The following is a 12580-nucleotide window of genomic DNA, read 5'->3' as shown; positions in this document are numbered from 1 at the left end:
TCAAGAAACTGAAAAGGCATCTTAAGGACCTAGGAAAACAAGAATAAACCAAACCCCCAAAAATTAGGAGGAAAAAAATAATTAAAATTAGAGAAGAAATAAACAAAACTGAAACAAAAAAATAAAAGATCAGTGAAATGAAGAGTTTTTTGAACAAATAAACAAAATTGATACAACATTGGTCCAACTAACCAAAAAAGGGAGAAGACCCAAATTAATAAAATCCTAGATGAAAAAGGAGATGCTACAACAGATACCACAGAAATAAAAAGAATCACCAGAAATTATTACAAACAGCTACATGCTAACAAATTGGAAAATCTAGAAGAAATGGATAGATTTCTTAACACATACAGGCTACAAAAATTGAGTAATGAAAACACAGAAAACTCTTTTAGCAAGAGAACATGGATTATGAAAGTCTAGAGAAAATGGCATTTTAGTGTTTTTTATTCAGGCATAAACCTTAAAAAAGATGTGCATAAGTGGGCTAGATGAAAAAGCATTTCTTTCCCAAGATGATGATTTATGAGAGCGTATTAAGTGTTAGGGCAGTTAAAGTGTTCTATGCCCCACCATTCACCTTCTTCTCTAAATCCCAGACTTGCGTGGCTATTTCTAGGGCTAAAATAAACTGAAACACAGATTCCCTGATCCCAATCTAGGCCAGAGGCACTCCTGATTCTGCAGAGAGGCAAGCCGGGAGAAATGACACACAATCTTCGGTATCAAGACTCTCATCTCAGCATCCTATTCTATTTCCTGGGTAGCGCAAACCATGGTTTTCAACGACCCTGTTTCTTTGCATGCTTCTTGTCTATCTTCTTCCATCAGAATATAAGCTCCACAATAACCAAGAGTTTGTGTTGTTTACCGCAACCTTGCTGAGCACAAAATAGTTCCTTAAAATGCATTCATTGAGTGAATGAATTATCAAACGAAAATTCTTAGTCTACTTCCTTCTATGCTGAAAGTATTTTAAAAATTATGAAATGTTCTTAAACACTCAGAAAAGCACTCACACTGTCGACCTTTAACAAATCCTAAGACTCTTACCAGACTGCTTCACATTTTCTTTTATCTCAAAAAACGGAAAATGATAAATGTAGGAGCTGGAGAAAGGAATATGTGGGGGAGTTTGTAAAAATGGGCCGTTTTTGGCAACCTGTAAGATGAATGATTCATTGGCATCACTGGCACACACTCAAACTACAGATCCCAGGCAGCACCGGGACGTCAGCACGTGGCCCCTTCTTTTCTGTTCTGGAAACAGCCAACCAGAGATAGTGTTTACAAAGGGCTAGAATGACATCTGGCGTATTGATTGCGGGCGGGTCTTCAAGCTCGTTTTTGCCGTTTAGGACGTGGGGCTTTGATTCAGATATAGAGAGGTTTTTCCTGCTAATTCAGAGCTCGCCATATCTGAGTCCAAGGGAAGAAAAGCTGACTTAATAATCTAAATGGATGCGATACTCAATTACAAGTCAGAAGACACCGACGATTACTACACGTTACTGGGGTGTGATGAACTCTCTTCGGTAAGGCAGTGGGTTCTTTTTCCAGTGTTTCAAGTCGCGCCTAACAACCTTTTATTCTGAAGCACTTGTGGCACAAAGAAGTTAAGGATTTAAGTGTTGGGTTCTTGACCTGTGTCTTATGGCAATTTTATAGACGCCTCTGATTAAATGCTGTCTATTCTGGCTAATGGTCATTTGTTCTGTTTCACAATATACTAAATATATATATTTGGAATTTTATTGTAGTTGCTGATGGCAATGTTCCATAGCATACATGAGATACATGCTAATTCATATTATAATTGAGATGCAAAATACTTTTATATATGTGAGTAGTTAAATTGTAAATCAAGAAGCATCTTTGTATGTTAGCATCTCAAACTGTGTAACAGAAATTATTTCTTGAAGGGATGGATTCTGAAATAAAACATGTGAAAACTCTGTAGTAGTTCGCTGAATTAATAATGAAATAATGCATTTATTGAAATTCTCCCATAAACAATTATTAATGTTGTAGGATTTTCTAAATTATGGAAAATAGTTTATAGTTCTGTCTCCCAAGGGTAACACTTCATATTTTGGCATATTAATCTGGTATTTTTCTATATATATCTTGAAGACGCTTGTGGGAGGATATTAAATGTAGTCATTGATTCCTACTTTTTTACCAATTGATGTTGTAACAAAGATTTCTCTCTGCTATCACATATTTTAATGGATAGAAATTATTTTGCTTTATTGAATTACTACAATTAAATTATTCTCTTATTGTTAAATGTTTTATTTATTCTAAATTTTTAAAAAGTTTAAGTGATGTTGAGATGAATATGAAATGGCCATTATGCTTACATCATTATATTTAATTATGTTAGTAAAATATAACTATTATATATTATACAAGTAATATACTTTTATTATTAAATTAAATTAATATTTAAATATTTCATATAAGTAATATATGATTGTTTTATTATTAAAATAAAACTTAACATTTAAAGCAACATATTTTATATTTATTCTTTTTCATAGGAGTTTAGTAATATAATGTATTTAGTTGTGTTTTGAGAATAGGGTGTGATACTGACATAAAGGATTAAAATCTCTATTTTTGACAGACTGAGGAAGTTACCTTAGGTATTCTATGTTAAAAAAACTCACATAAAGAATAGGTTAGAAGGCTCTTTTAGCTGTGTATTTCTCATGTTTACATAGGTCGCGAATGTTTATAACAGTTGGAAAAGCTTTATTGTGACTTTTACCATATATGTCACTTACATTTTTGGTTATACTATTGCCAAATAATTGCTGAAGGAATTATTTAAAATCATAGGAACACAATTTAACTTGATTAGTTTTATAATTTGGACTTTAAAAGATATGCACTGGATTATAAAGTAGAGGTCATTATATTCCTGTAATAAACCTCTTGAATGAGTTCGTCAGTCTTTTGTAGCTATGCTGTTCTCTTTTCAGCCTACAAAGAAGGACAGATCCACAAAAAAGATCCTTTTGTTTGTGTGTAATATTTATGACAGTTTAGTTTCTTCGTTCCCAGGAATAATCAGACTTTTCTATATATATGGTGGCAACTTTTAAGAGGAAAAGGAAATTACTGTCTCAGTGTTCTTTTTTCTGGATGTACTTGACTGATCTGTCAATAACGTGGCCTATCCAGGCCTATCCAGTCGCTTCTTCAACTGTTAATAATGTCCTTACTTTTCATATGTGTCATTTCCTCTCTTATTTTCATAGATACCCTTCCCAGTTAAAATTATTTTTATGGCATTTTTGACTATTCAGTGTGACATTTTCTTAACTTGATTTATATTGAATGCATTTCTTTTACTTCAAATATTTCTTGATTTGATGCTCTAAAATTGACAAGAACTCTTCATACCCAAAATTATTTTTAAAACAATTTGATATTTTTATTTTACTTATAACAATTGAATTGAATTGTGCTGAAATATAACAGTGCTGCTTTGACGTGTAGTTCTTAATTTAAAGCTTGTGTTTTAAATTCATTAAACTCAAAGTAAATTTTCACATTTTCTAATGGTTCTAGAATAGTAATTCTGAAACTGTTTTCTGCTTTCCATACATGACAGATCATAGGCATGAGAGGATTTCCATGCTGTTGTATGGAACACAACATACTCTCATTTTAAACAAATTTACCAAAATTTGATCCTAAATCAGTCAGCCTCCTTTCCCTATATCATTGGATTTTACCAAAATACACATGCTATAAAACCCTAACAAGCTTTTTATTGATACATACACCACACATTACAGTTATATAGCATTTTCTCTGGTATGGATCTCGTTTGATTTTTAACTTTTTTAAAAAAGATTTATTTATTTGAAAGGCAGAGAGAGGAAGAGAGGGAAAGAGGGAGGGCAAAGGCATGACAGAGAGAGAGGGAGAGAGAGAGAGAGAAACAGAGAGAGAAACAGAGAGGGAGAGAGGCAGAGGAAATCTTCCATCCTTTGGTTCACACCCTATATGCCCGCAGTAGCTGGGCCTGGGCCAGGCTGAAGCCAGGAGCTCAGAACTTTATCCATGTCTCCCAAGTGGGTGGCATGGACCCAAGGACATGGGCCATGATCTGCCGTTTCTGCATATTAGCCAGGAGCTGTATCAGAATCGGAAGACAGAGTGAGAACCAGCACTCTGATATTGGATGCAGGCATTTCAAGTGGCAACTTAACCGACTGTGTTACAGTGTCCACTCTGGTTTTTAAATATTTGGTTATCGTTTCAGCAGTAATGATAGGTGATTTCGAGACTTTGTGGACCTGGAAATTGAGCACAAACCCGACAAATGGAAACATCTACCCACTTCCCACCCCCCACCCCCACCCCCCAGTTCTTGTTTTTACTGACTTTATACTGTCTGGGTTCAGATATGACTCTTACTTACTGGTTGTATGACCTTGAGGAAATTACTTGTATTTTTTATGCCTTGTTTTCCTAATTCGCAAATGAAGATAAATAGTACCTACTTTATAGTGTTGTTATAGACAGTGCAGCATGACATACAAAGTGCTTCGAGTAGAGCCTAGCACTGACTGGTCAAACTGGTGTGGTCCCAGTTGTTGTTTTGTCTTCACAGTGTTACTGTGCACTTGGAAATTTGTAAGTTTATTTTATCCTATAGTCTGCATTATTTTTAAGGATTTATATTGAACAATAATTTTGCGACTTAAAGTTTCGAAAATAATACAGAGTTCTTGTACATCCTTTACTCAAAGTCCTTTAATGTTGACATCATACCTAATGGCACTATAGTGATCAAAACCAGAAAATTAATATTGGTACAATCTATTAACTCAATTAAGGGGCTGGTATTTTTTTTTTCTTTTGGTAAAAATAGAAAAGGTCAGGACTAGGGTGAGGCTGGCAGGGCATTTAGGCTACAAAACTAAGGAGGCAGAGACTCCCAAGGTGCAGAAGTAAAGAATCGAGTGAAAGTGAGAATGAATCTCATTAAACCTACATGTCCTGCCCTGCCTGGTGCCGGCCCAGAGACACAACAAATATTTTAGGCTTTATAGCTCTTAGGTCTCTGTAACAACTACTCAGCTCTGCCATTTTGAAAAGGCAGCCACGGAAAATATGTAAGTAAATGATTAAGGCTGTTTCAATAAGATTTTAAGACCACTTGAAAAAGAAGCAGGCCAGTTTTGGCCTAAGGACTAGAGTTAATTAATCCCTAACATAAATTATAAGTCCTATCTTATTTCATCAGTTTTCCTTCGAATATTATTCTTTTTCTGTCTCAGAATCCAAACAGGATTCCTTATCACTTAGTCGTCATGTTCCCTTAGCTTCCTCCAGTTTGGTACTTTCTCCTACCTTCCTCATCTTTCATGCCCTGGACACTGCTGGTCAGTTATTTGCAGAATGTAATTAAATCTGGCTTTGTCTGATATTTTCTTTTTATTAGTTTTTTTTTAAAAGATTTTATTTATTTGTTTGACAGGTAGAGTTACAGACAGTGAGAGAGACAGAGAGAAAGGTCTTCCTTCTGTTGGTTCACTCCCCAAATGGCTGCAACAGCCAGAGCTACACTGATCCAAAGCCAGGAGCAGGGTGCTTCCTCCCGGTCTCCCATGCGGGTGCAGGGACCCAAGCACTTGGGCCATCCTCCACTGCCTTCCTGGGCCACAGCAGAGAGCTGGACTGGAAAAGGAGCAACCAGGACTAGAACCTGGCACCCAAATGGGATGCCTGCACCGCAGGCAGAGGATTAACCAAGTGAGCCATGGCACCGGTCCCTTGTCTGATCTTTTCTTATGCCTAGATTGAGATCCTGCATTTTTTGGAAGAGCATCAGAAAAGTGAAGTTGTGCCTCTCTCAGTGAATTGTATCAGGAGACATGATGGAGATATGCTTAAATATTGACCTTGCTCACTTGGTTACGGTGGTGTCTGTGAGGTTTTATCTGTCAGGTTTCTCCACATTAGGGTTATTATTTTTCCTTTTGTAATTTACAGATACTTCAAGACTATCCCGATTGTCCTCAAACATTTATCCATTGAGTTTAGCATCCTTTGGTGGATCTTGTCTGTTTGCCAAATGGTTGTTCACTTCTTTGCATCATCAGTAACACTGGTCCTTATCATTCACTGGTTTTGTTTTATTTGATTATGAGTAAAGTTGAAGTTTTTTTTTTTTTTTGTATGTTTACTGGCCAATAATATAGGCAGCTTTCCAGGTACTTGGACATTGGCTCAGGATGGCAGGATCCGGTGGACCTTGATGTGGAGGCTTTGGTTGCCCGTGGTCTGCACTTGGCACTGCACATGTGGTGGTGGTGGGGGCGGGTGGAGACCAGAGACAAACAGAATGTGTCTAAGGCAAACTAACAACCCATTTTACCAATTTATCCAGGGTCAGTTTTACATGGAAGGTTTAAGATGAACTTTATGACAGTAAGATTATGTCAAGTAATGAAAGACAGCTATGGATTTTTCTTAATTCTTTTTAAATGAAACTGGCAAAACCCAGAAAACATAGAGAAGAAAACAATGATCATGTACCTTAGCACTACTGAGAATTAGCCATTTTGGAACATTTCTCTTCCATGTACTAATTAATACGAGAATGATTCCTAACAGGATGTGAATTAAAAAAAAAGCAGTGATAGAACTTAAAGCTTTCTACTTTTGATAAACTGATAGGATTAATGTTTATGCTATTTTAATACCCTCAAAATACATATGCATACTTATATACATAAAATAGATATAAAATTGTGTTTTATTAGATAACCTGCCATCTTGGGGAAAGAGGGTAAAATAAGTCTAATTATTTTTTTTATTTATGATTTATTTATTTATGGTTAAGGAAAGCACCTAGCAAGAGGAAAAACAGATTAATTATGGTTCTAACAGGCAGTCATTCTCTTCCCATTATTCCAAGGGTTTTCAGTAAAAGTGTAATAAGGAAAGAATAGAGTTATCGGGGTGGTGATGCGGCATAGCAGGTAAAGCCGCTGACTGCAATGCCAGCATCCCATATGGACACTGGTTCAAATCCTGGCTGCTCCACTTCTGATACAGCTCCCTGCCTAGTGCCCTGGGAAGGGCATGGGGGATGCCCCATATGTTAGGGCCCCTGAACCACATGGGAGACCCAGAGGATGCTCCTGACTACAGTTTGGCCCAGTTTCAGCCCCAAAAGACCTCTTTCTTTTTCTCTTTTTCTTTCTGTAACTCTGACTTTCAAATAAATAAATAAATACATCTTAAAAAAAAGAGAGAGTTATTAGTTCAGTCTGGGATTTATACATATGCCTACTAAATACAGTCTGACTTTGATTACAAAAATGAAAATTTTAAAATGAGACTAACTAAAGATGACATGCAGCTGATAAGAGTATACTTTTCCCATGAATCCTAAGACAATATTGATCTGAGTTGCTTGAGAATTCATTTCTCAAATAAAATACAATTTGATTGCATTAGTGATTAGTAAATATGGGAGCCTGATAACATAAGTAGTTCTCTAAGCCTGAAGAATTAGGTTATATAAAACAGTGGTTAAGATTATAGGGTTTAAAGTCTGAACAAAAATTAGGACTTTTTAGTAATTAGTAGAATGATTTTGGACAAGTTATTTAACCAGTGATACTTAATAGCTACTGTTACTAAGTTCTTACTATGACCAAACTTTGCATTAAATGCTCTATTCATGTTGCTCACCTGATGTAAAGATAAGGAAACCTTGTCATCTGGAAGCTGTGTCACTTGCTTAAAGTACTGTGGAAGAACTGGGATTTAAAACCAAGGAATCTGTCGGTTGTCTCTTCACTTTCCTGACTGTTTCTTTTGCAGTACAGAAACTTCTCAATTTGATGCAATCCCAAATGTTAATTTTGGCTTTGACTGCCTGTGCTTCTGGGGTGTTTTCCAAGAAGTCATTGCCGGTACCTATATCTTGCAGGGTTTTTCCAATGCTCTCTAATAATTTGATGGTGTCAGGTCGTAGATTTAAGTCTTTAATCCATGTTGAGTGAATTTTTGTGTAAGGTGAAAGGTAGGGGTCTTGCTTCATGATTCTGCACATGGAAATCCAGTTTTCCCAGCACCATTTATTGAATAGACTGTCCTTACTCCAGGGATTGGTTTTGGATCCTTGATCAAATATGAGTTGGCTGTAGATGTTTGGATTGATTTCTGGTGTTTCAATTCTGTTCCATTGGTCTATCCATCTGTTTCTGTACCAGTACCATGATGTTTTGATTACAACTGCCCTGTAGTATGTCCTGAAATCTGGTATTGTGATGCCTCCAGCTTTGTTTTTGTTGTACAAGATTGCTTTAGCTATTCGAGGTCTCACGTGTCTCCATATGAATTTCAGCACCATTTTTTCCAGATCTGAGAAGAAGGTCTTCAGTATCTTGATTGGTATTGCATTGAATCTATAAATTGCTTTTGGGAGAATGGACATTTTGATGATATTGATTCTTCCAATCCATGAGCATGGAAGATTTTTCCATTTTTTGGTATCCTCTTCTATTTCTTTCTTTAAGGTTTTGTAATTTTCATCGTAGAGATCTTTAACGTCCTTGGTTAAGTTTATTCCAAGGTATTTGATTGTTTTTGTAGCTATTGTGAATGGGAATCAGATTTCACAGCCACATATCCACTACTGCTTCCTGCTTCCGTCACTGAGATCATGATTAATAAAGCCAAGTCTTTATAATTCATGATAATAAGCATTAGGCGAATAAGCAAAGTCAAATCAAATTATGAATGGCCCTCAAACTTCATTTTAGTTGGACCTGGAGTTTGTTTTTCCATTCAAAACCTCTAACCAAGCTGCTAACTGATAAAAAAAGTTATCAAGTTTGAATCATGTCCTTTATATTTTAGTTGTGCAATTATTAATAAAAAATGAAGGAAGGAGGCAAGAAGAAAGTGCTTTAAAATGGGCAATTTGTTTCTTTTTTAATTTTTGTATTTGACACGTAGAGTTATAGACAGTGAGAGAGAGAGAGAGAGAGAGAGAAAGGTCTTCCTTCCGTTGGTTCACTCCCCAAATGGCCGCCATGGCCAGCACTGTGCCGATCCGAAGCCAGGAGCCAGGTGCTTCCTCCTCTCCCATGCGGGTGCAGGGCCCAAGTGCCTGGGCCATCCTCCACTGCCTTCCCGGGCCACAGCAGAGAGCTGGACTGGAAGAGGAGCAACGGAGACTAGAACCCAGTGCCCATATGGGATGCCAGCACTGCAAGGTGGAGGATTAACCAAGTGAGCCATGGCGTCGGCCCCAAAACGGGCAATTTGTAACTTGTAATTATTTTTTTTTAAAGATTTATTTATGGGCTGGTGCTGTGGCATACTGGGTAAAGCTGCCACCTGCAGTGCTTGCATCTCTTTGGGTGCTGGTTCAAGTCCCGGCTGCTCCACTTCTGATCCAGCTCTCTGATGTGGCCTGAGAAAGCAGTAGAAGATGGCCCAAGTCCTTGGGCCCCTGCACCCACGTGGGAGACCTGTAGGAGGCTCCAGTCTTCTGGCTTCATATCAACCCAGCTCTTGCCATTGTGGCCATTTGGGGAGTGAACCAGTGGATGGAAGACCTCTCTCTGCCTCTTCCTCTCTGTAACTCTGCCTTTCAAATAAATAAATCTTAGAAAAGAAAAAAAAAAAAGCTGTGTCTAAAAGGAAAGAGTGGGGCAGACTGTTAAAAATTATTTATTCATTTGTAAAGCAGAGTTACAGAGAGGCAGAGGCAGAGAGAGAGAGAGTGGGAGAAAGAGAGAGAGAGAGGTCTTCCAGCCACTGGTTCACTTCCCAAATGCCTGCAATGGCTGGGACTGTGGGCCAGGCTGAAGTCAGGAGCCAGGAACTCAATTGGGTCTCCTATGTGGGTGGCAGGGACCCAAGCACTTGAACCATTACCAGTTGCCTCCCAAGATGTGTATTAGTAACAAAGTGGAATCAGGAGTGGAGCCAGGACTTGAACCCAAGCACTAAAACTTGGGGCACAGGCATCCCAACTGCTAGGTCAAACACCTACTCTAAGGCATTTTTTTTTCTTAGAGTAAAAAATTTGTGTAGAACTATAAAGATCAAAATAAAAAAGTTGGTCAAAATAAAAATGTTTTGAGGAAGACCAATGTCAAACTTCTTCCTTCATGCAATTTAAATTGAACTCCTTTTTTTAAACACTGATTTTTATTTTAGGTTGAACAAATCCTGGCAGAATTTAAGGTCAGAGCTTTGGAATGTCATCCTGACAAGCATCCGGAAAACTCCAAAGCTGGTAAGAACTTAAAAATGCCTATTTCATAAGAAATGTATAGTATATAGAACCAAAGAAACCCTTGAATAGTAACTTAATTTCCTTTTACCTGTTATGTTTAAACTCATTCTTTCATTTATTGCAAAGAATGTTTTTGCTGTTGGGTGGTAGGAGGGGAGAGGACTGTGTAGGGTCTTTTCTATGTTTTCTTCATTTTGAGTGATCTGAATATGTCCATATATTCCCACTCTTGGTTCTTTTCTTTATCATCATCATGTTATCATCATTTAAATATACTATGTCTGTCCACGTTTGAGAAAATACAACAGATCAACAGTCCTTTAGCAGCCTGCCTCATCCCTTCATCTTCCTTATGTTTCTCTCTCTCTCTTTTTTTTTTTTTGAAGATTTATTTATTTATTTGAAAGTTAGAGTTACACAGAGAGAGGAGAGGCAGAAAGAGAGAGAGATATTTTCCATCTGATGGTTCACTCCCCAATTGGCTGAAACGGCTAGAGCTGTGCTGATCTGAAGCCAGGAGCCAGGAGCCTCCTCTGGGTCTCCCACGCGGGTGCAGGTGCACAAGGACCTAGGCCATCCTCCACTGCTTTCCTAGGCCATAGTAGAGAGCGGGATCAGAAGAGGAGCAGCCGGGACTAGAACCAGTGCCCATATGGGATGCTTGTGCTTCAGGCCAGGGCGTTAACCCACTGAGCCACAGCCCCCCCCCCCCCCCCCCCGTCCCGCCGGTGTTTCTCTGCTCCAGAGTCAAACTTCCTGAAAAGCAAGTCCACAGTTGATGTCTCTACTTCCCTTCCCTCCCTTTTTTCAGTGGTCTCACGCTGACTTCCTTCCCACCTTTCTCAAAAAATGAGCCAAAATTTTCCTGACTGCCAAATCCAATGGTTGCTGTTTAGCCCTTAGCTTGCATCAAGTTTTGTCATTGTTGATCATACAGGTATGCGTGGATTCTCAATTTTTTCTACACCAAATTAAACTTGGCTTTTAATTCCACTTTCTGTGAACTGTTTGGAGTTCGTGTTACCTTGCACGTTGCCTTCTGAAGTACTCTCCTCTGAACCTCCACAATAACAGACACACATGGTTTTCCTCCAGTCTCTGGGTCCGCTTCTCTGTCTGTCTCCTTTGTGACTTCTTCTCTGTTGCCCCAAGTTTCCCCCTAAATTCTCTTCTTGGCTTGATCCCTGCTTTACCCCTGAAGCCTTGTCCAAGTCTGTGGCTTCTATCACCAGCTTTCTATTGATGGCTCCTAAATGCAACCTTCACCCAGTTCTTGCTGCCTCTCTTCAAACTGTAGTTTCAACACCTTTTTGGAAATCTCCATTGGAAACATTTCAAAGTCACCGTCACAAACTGGGCTTGCTGTTCTCCTCATGCCCTGTATACAGTCTTGCTTGATTTTCTGTTTCCCCATTTCAATGAATGCTATCACCTTCCACTCAGCTGGCCAAGCAGTCCCGTCTCTTCTCATGTCCACATCTGGCTGACTACCAAGTACCATTGACTTATCTTCCAAATCTCTCTCCACTGTGTCTTCTTCCCTCCATCCTCACTACCAGTGCCATAGGTGAGCCACCATCATTTCATGGCTGAATTCTTAGGCATTCCTTTAATTGCTTCACATTGCAGATAGTGCTTTTTTTTAATATGGAAAAATAAGAGATTTAATATGAACAAAAATAAGGAAAGCATTCTATCACAGATGCCCATGTGCTACCAACTTAAAACTTCACAAGTGCAGTTGAAGTACCTTGTATATTACTATTCTGATTTTCATCCTCAGATTAGGTGGTAGAGCTTGAATTGGATGATTATGTTGACTATATGTGTATAAAAGACATGTAGTGTGATTTTTCTTTGTCAAATTTTTACTTGTTTACTTCCATTTTTATTTGAAAAGAAGGAAGAGAGAGAAAGAGAGAGAGAGAGAGAGAATCCTGTTAGTTCACTCCCCAAATACTTGCAATGGTTTCAAGCTGGGGCAGAAGCCAGGAGCTGGGAACTCAATCCAGGAACTGAGTTACTTGAGCCATCATTGTGTGTCCCAGGGTGCATATCAGAAGAAAGCTGGAGTCAGGAGCCAGAGCAGGGAATCAGATCCAGTCACACAATATGGGATGAAGGCATCCTAAGTGGTGTCATAACTACTAGGCCAAATATGCCAACCCCATGTGCAATTTCTTGCTTGAGTGAATGAATGAATGACTGCATGAACTTTTCTTTGGGAGATATTAATTATCTGTCTGAACTAGAGTTAATGTAAGATAGGTGTCCTAGCATAAAGTTATA

The 12580-nt window shown here is 38.3% G+C and overlaps 1 protein-coding gene across 2 annotated transcripts in view; it reads left to right on the top strand.

The window, feature by feature from the left end:
* Positions 1-1254: 1254 nt before the first annotated feature.
* DNAJC12 (DnaJ heat shock protein family (Hsp40) member C12) overlaps positions 1255-12580 on the top strand; it is a 30580-nt gene continuing 19254 nt past the window's right edge. The window contains exons 1-2 of one of the 2 annotated variants that reach the window (XM_002718462.5): positions 1255-1538; positions 10213-10291. In XM_002718462.5, coding sequence (XP_002718508.1) covers positions 1461-1538; positions 10213-10291 — 157 coding nt within the window. In that variant the 5' untranslated portion in view covers positions 1255-1460. The remainder of the gene's footprint in view (positions 1539-10212; positions 10292-12580) is intronic. The other variant, XM_008270068.4, reaches the window with a different exon arrangement.

Source organism: Oryctolagus cuniculus, chromosome 15 (genome assembly GCF_964237555.1).
Source record: "Oryctolagus cuniculus chromosome 15, mOryCun1.1, whole genome shotgun sequence".
NCBI lineage: Eukaryota > Metazoa > Chordata > Mammalia > Lagomorpha > Leporidae > Oryctolagus > Oryctolagus cuniculus.
Note: the sequence above shows the minus strand (reverse complement) of the source record. Positions and strands in the feature narration are given on the sequence as shown.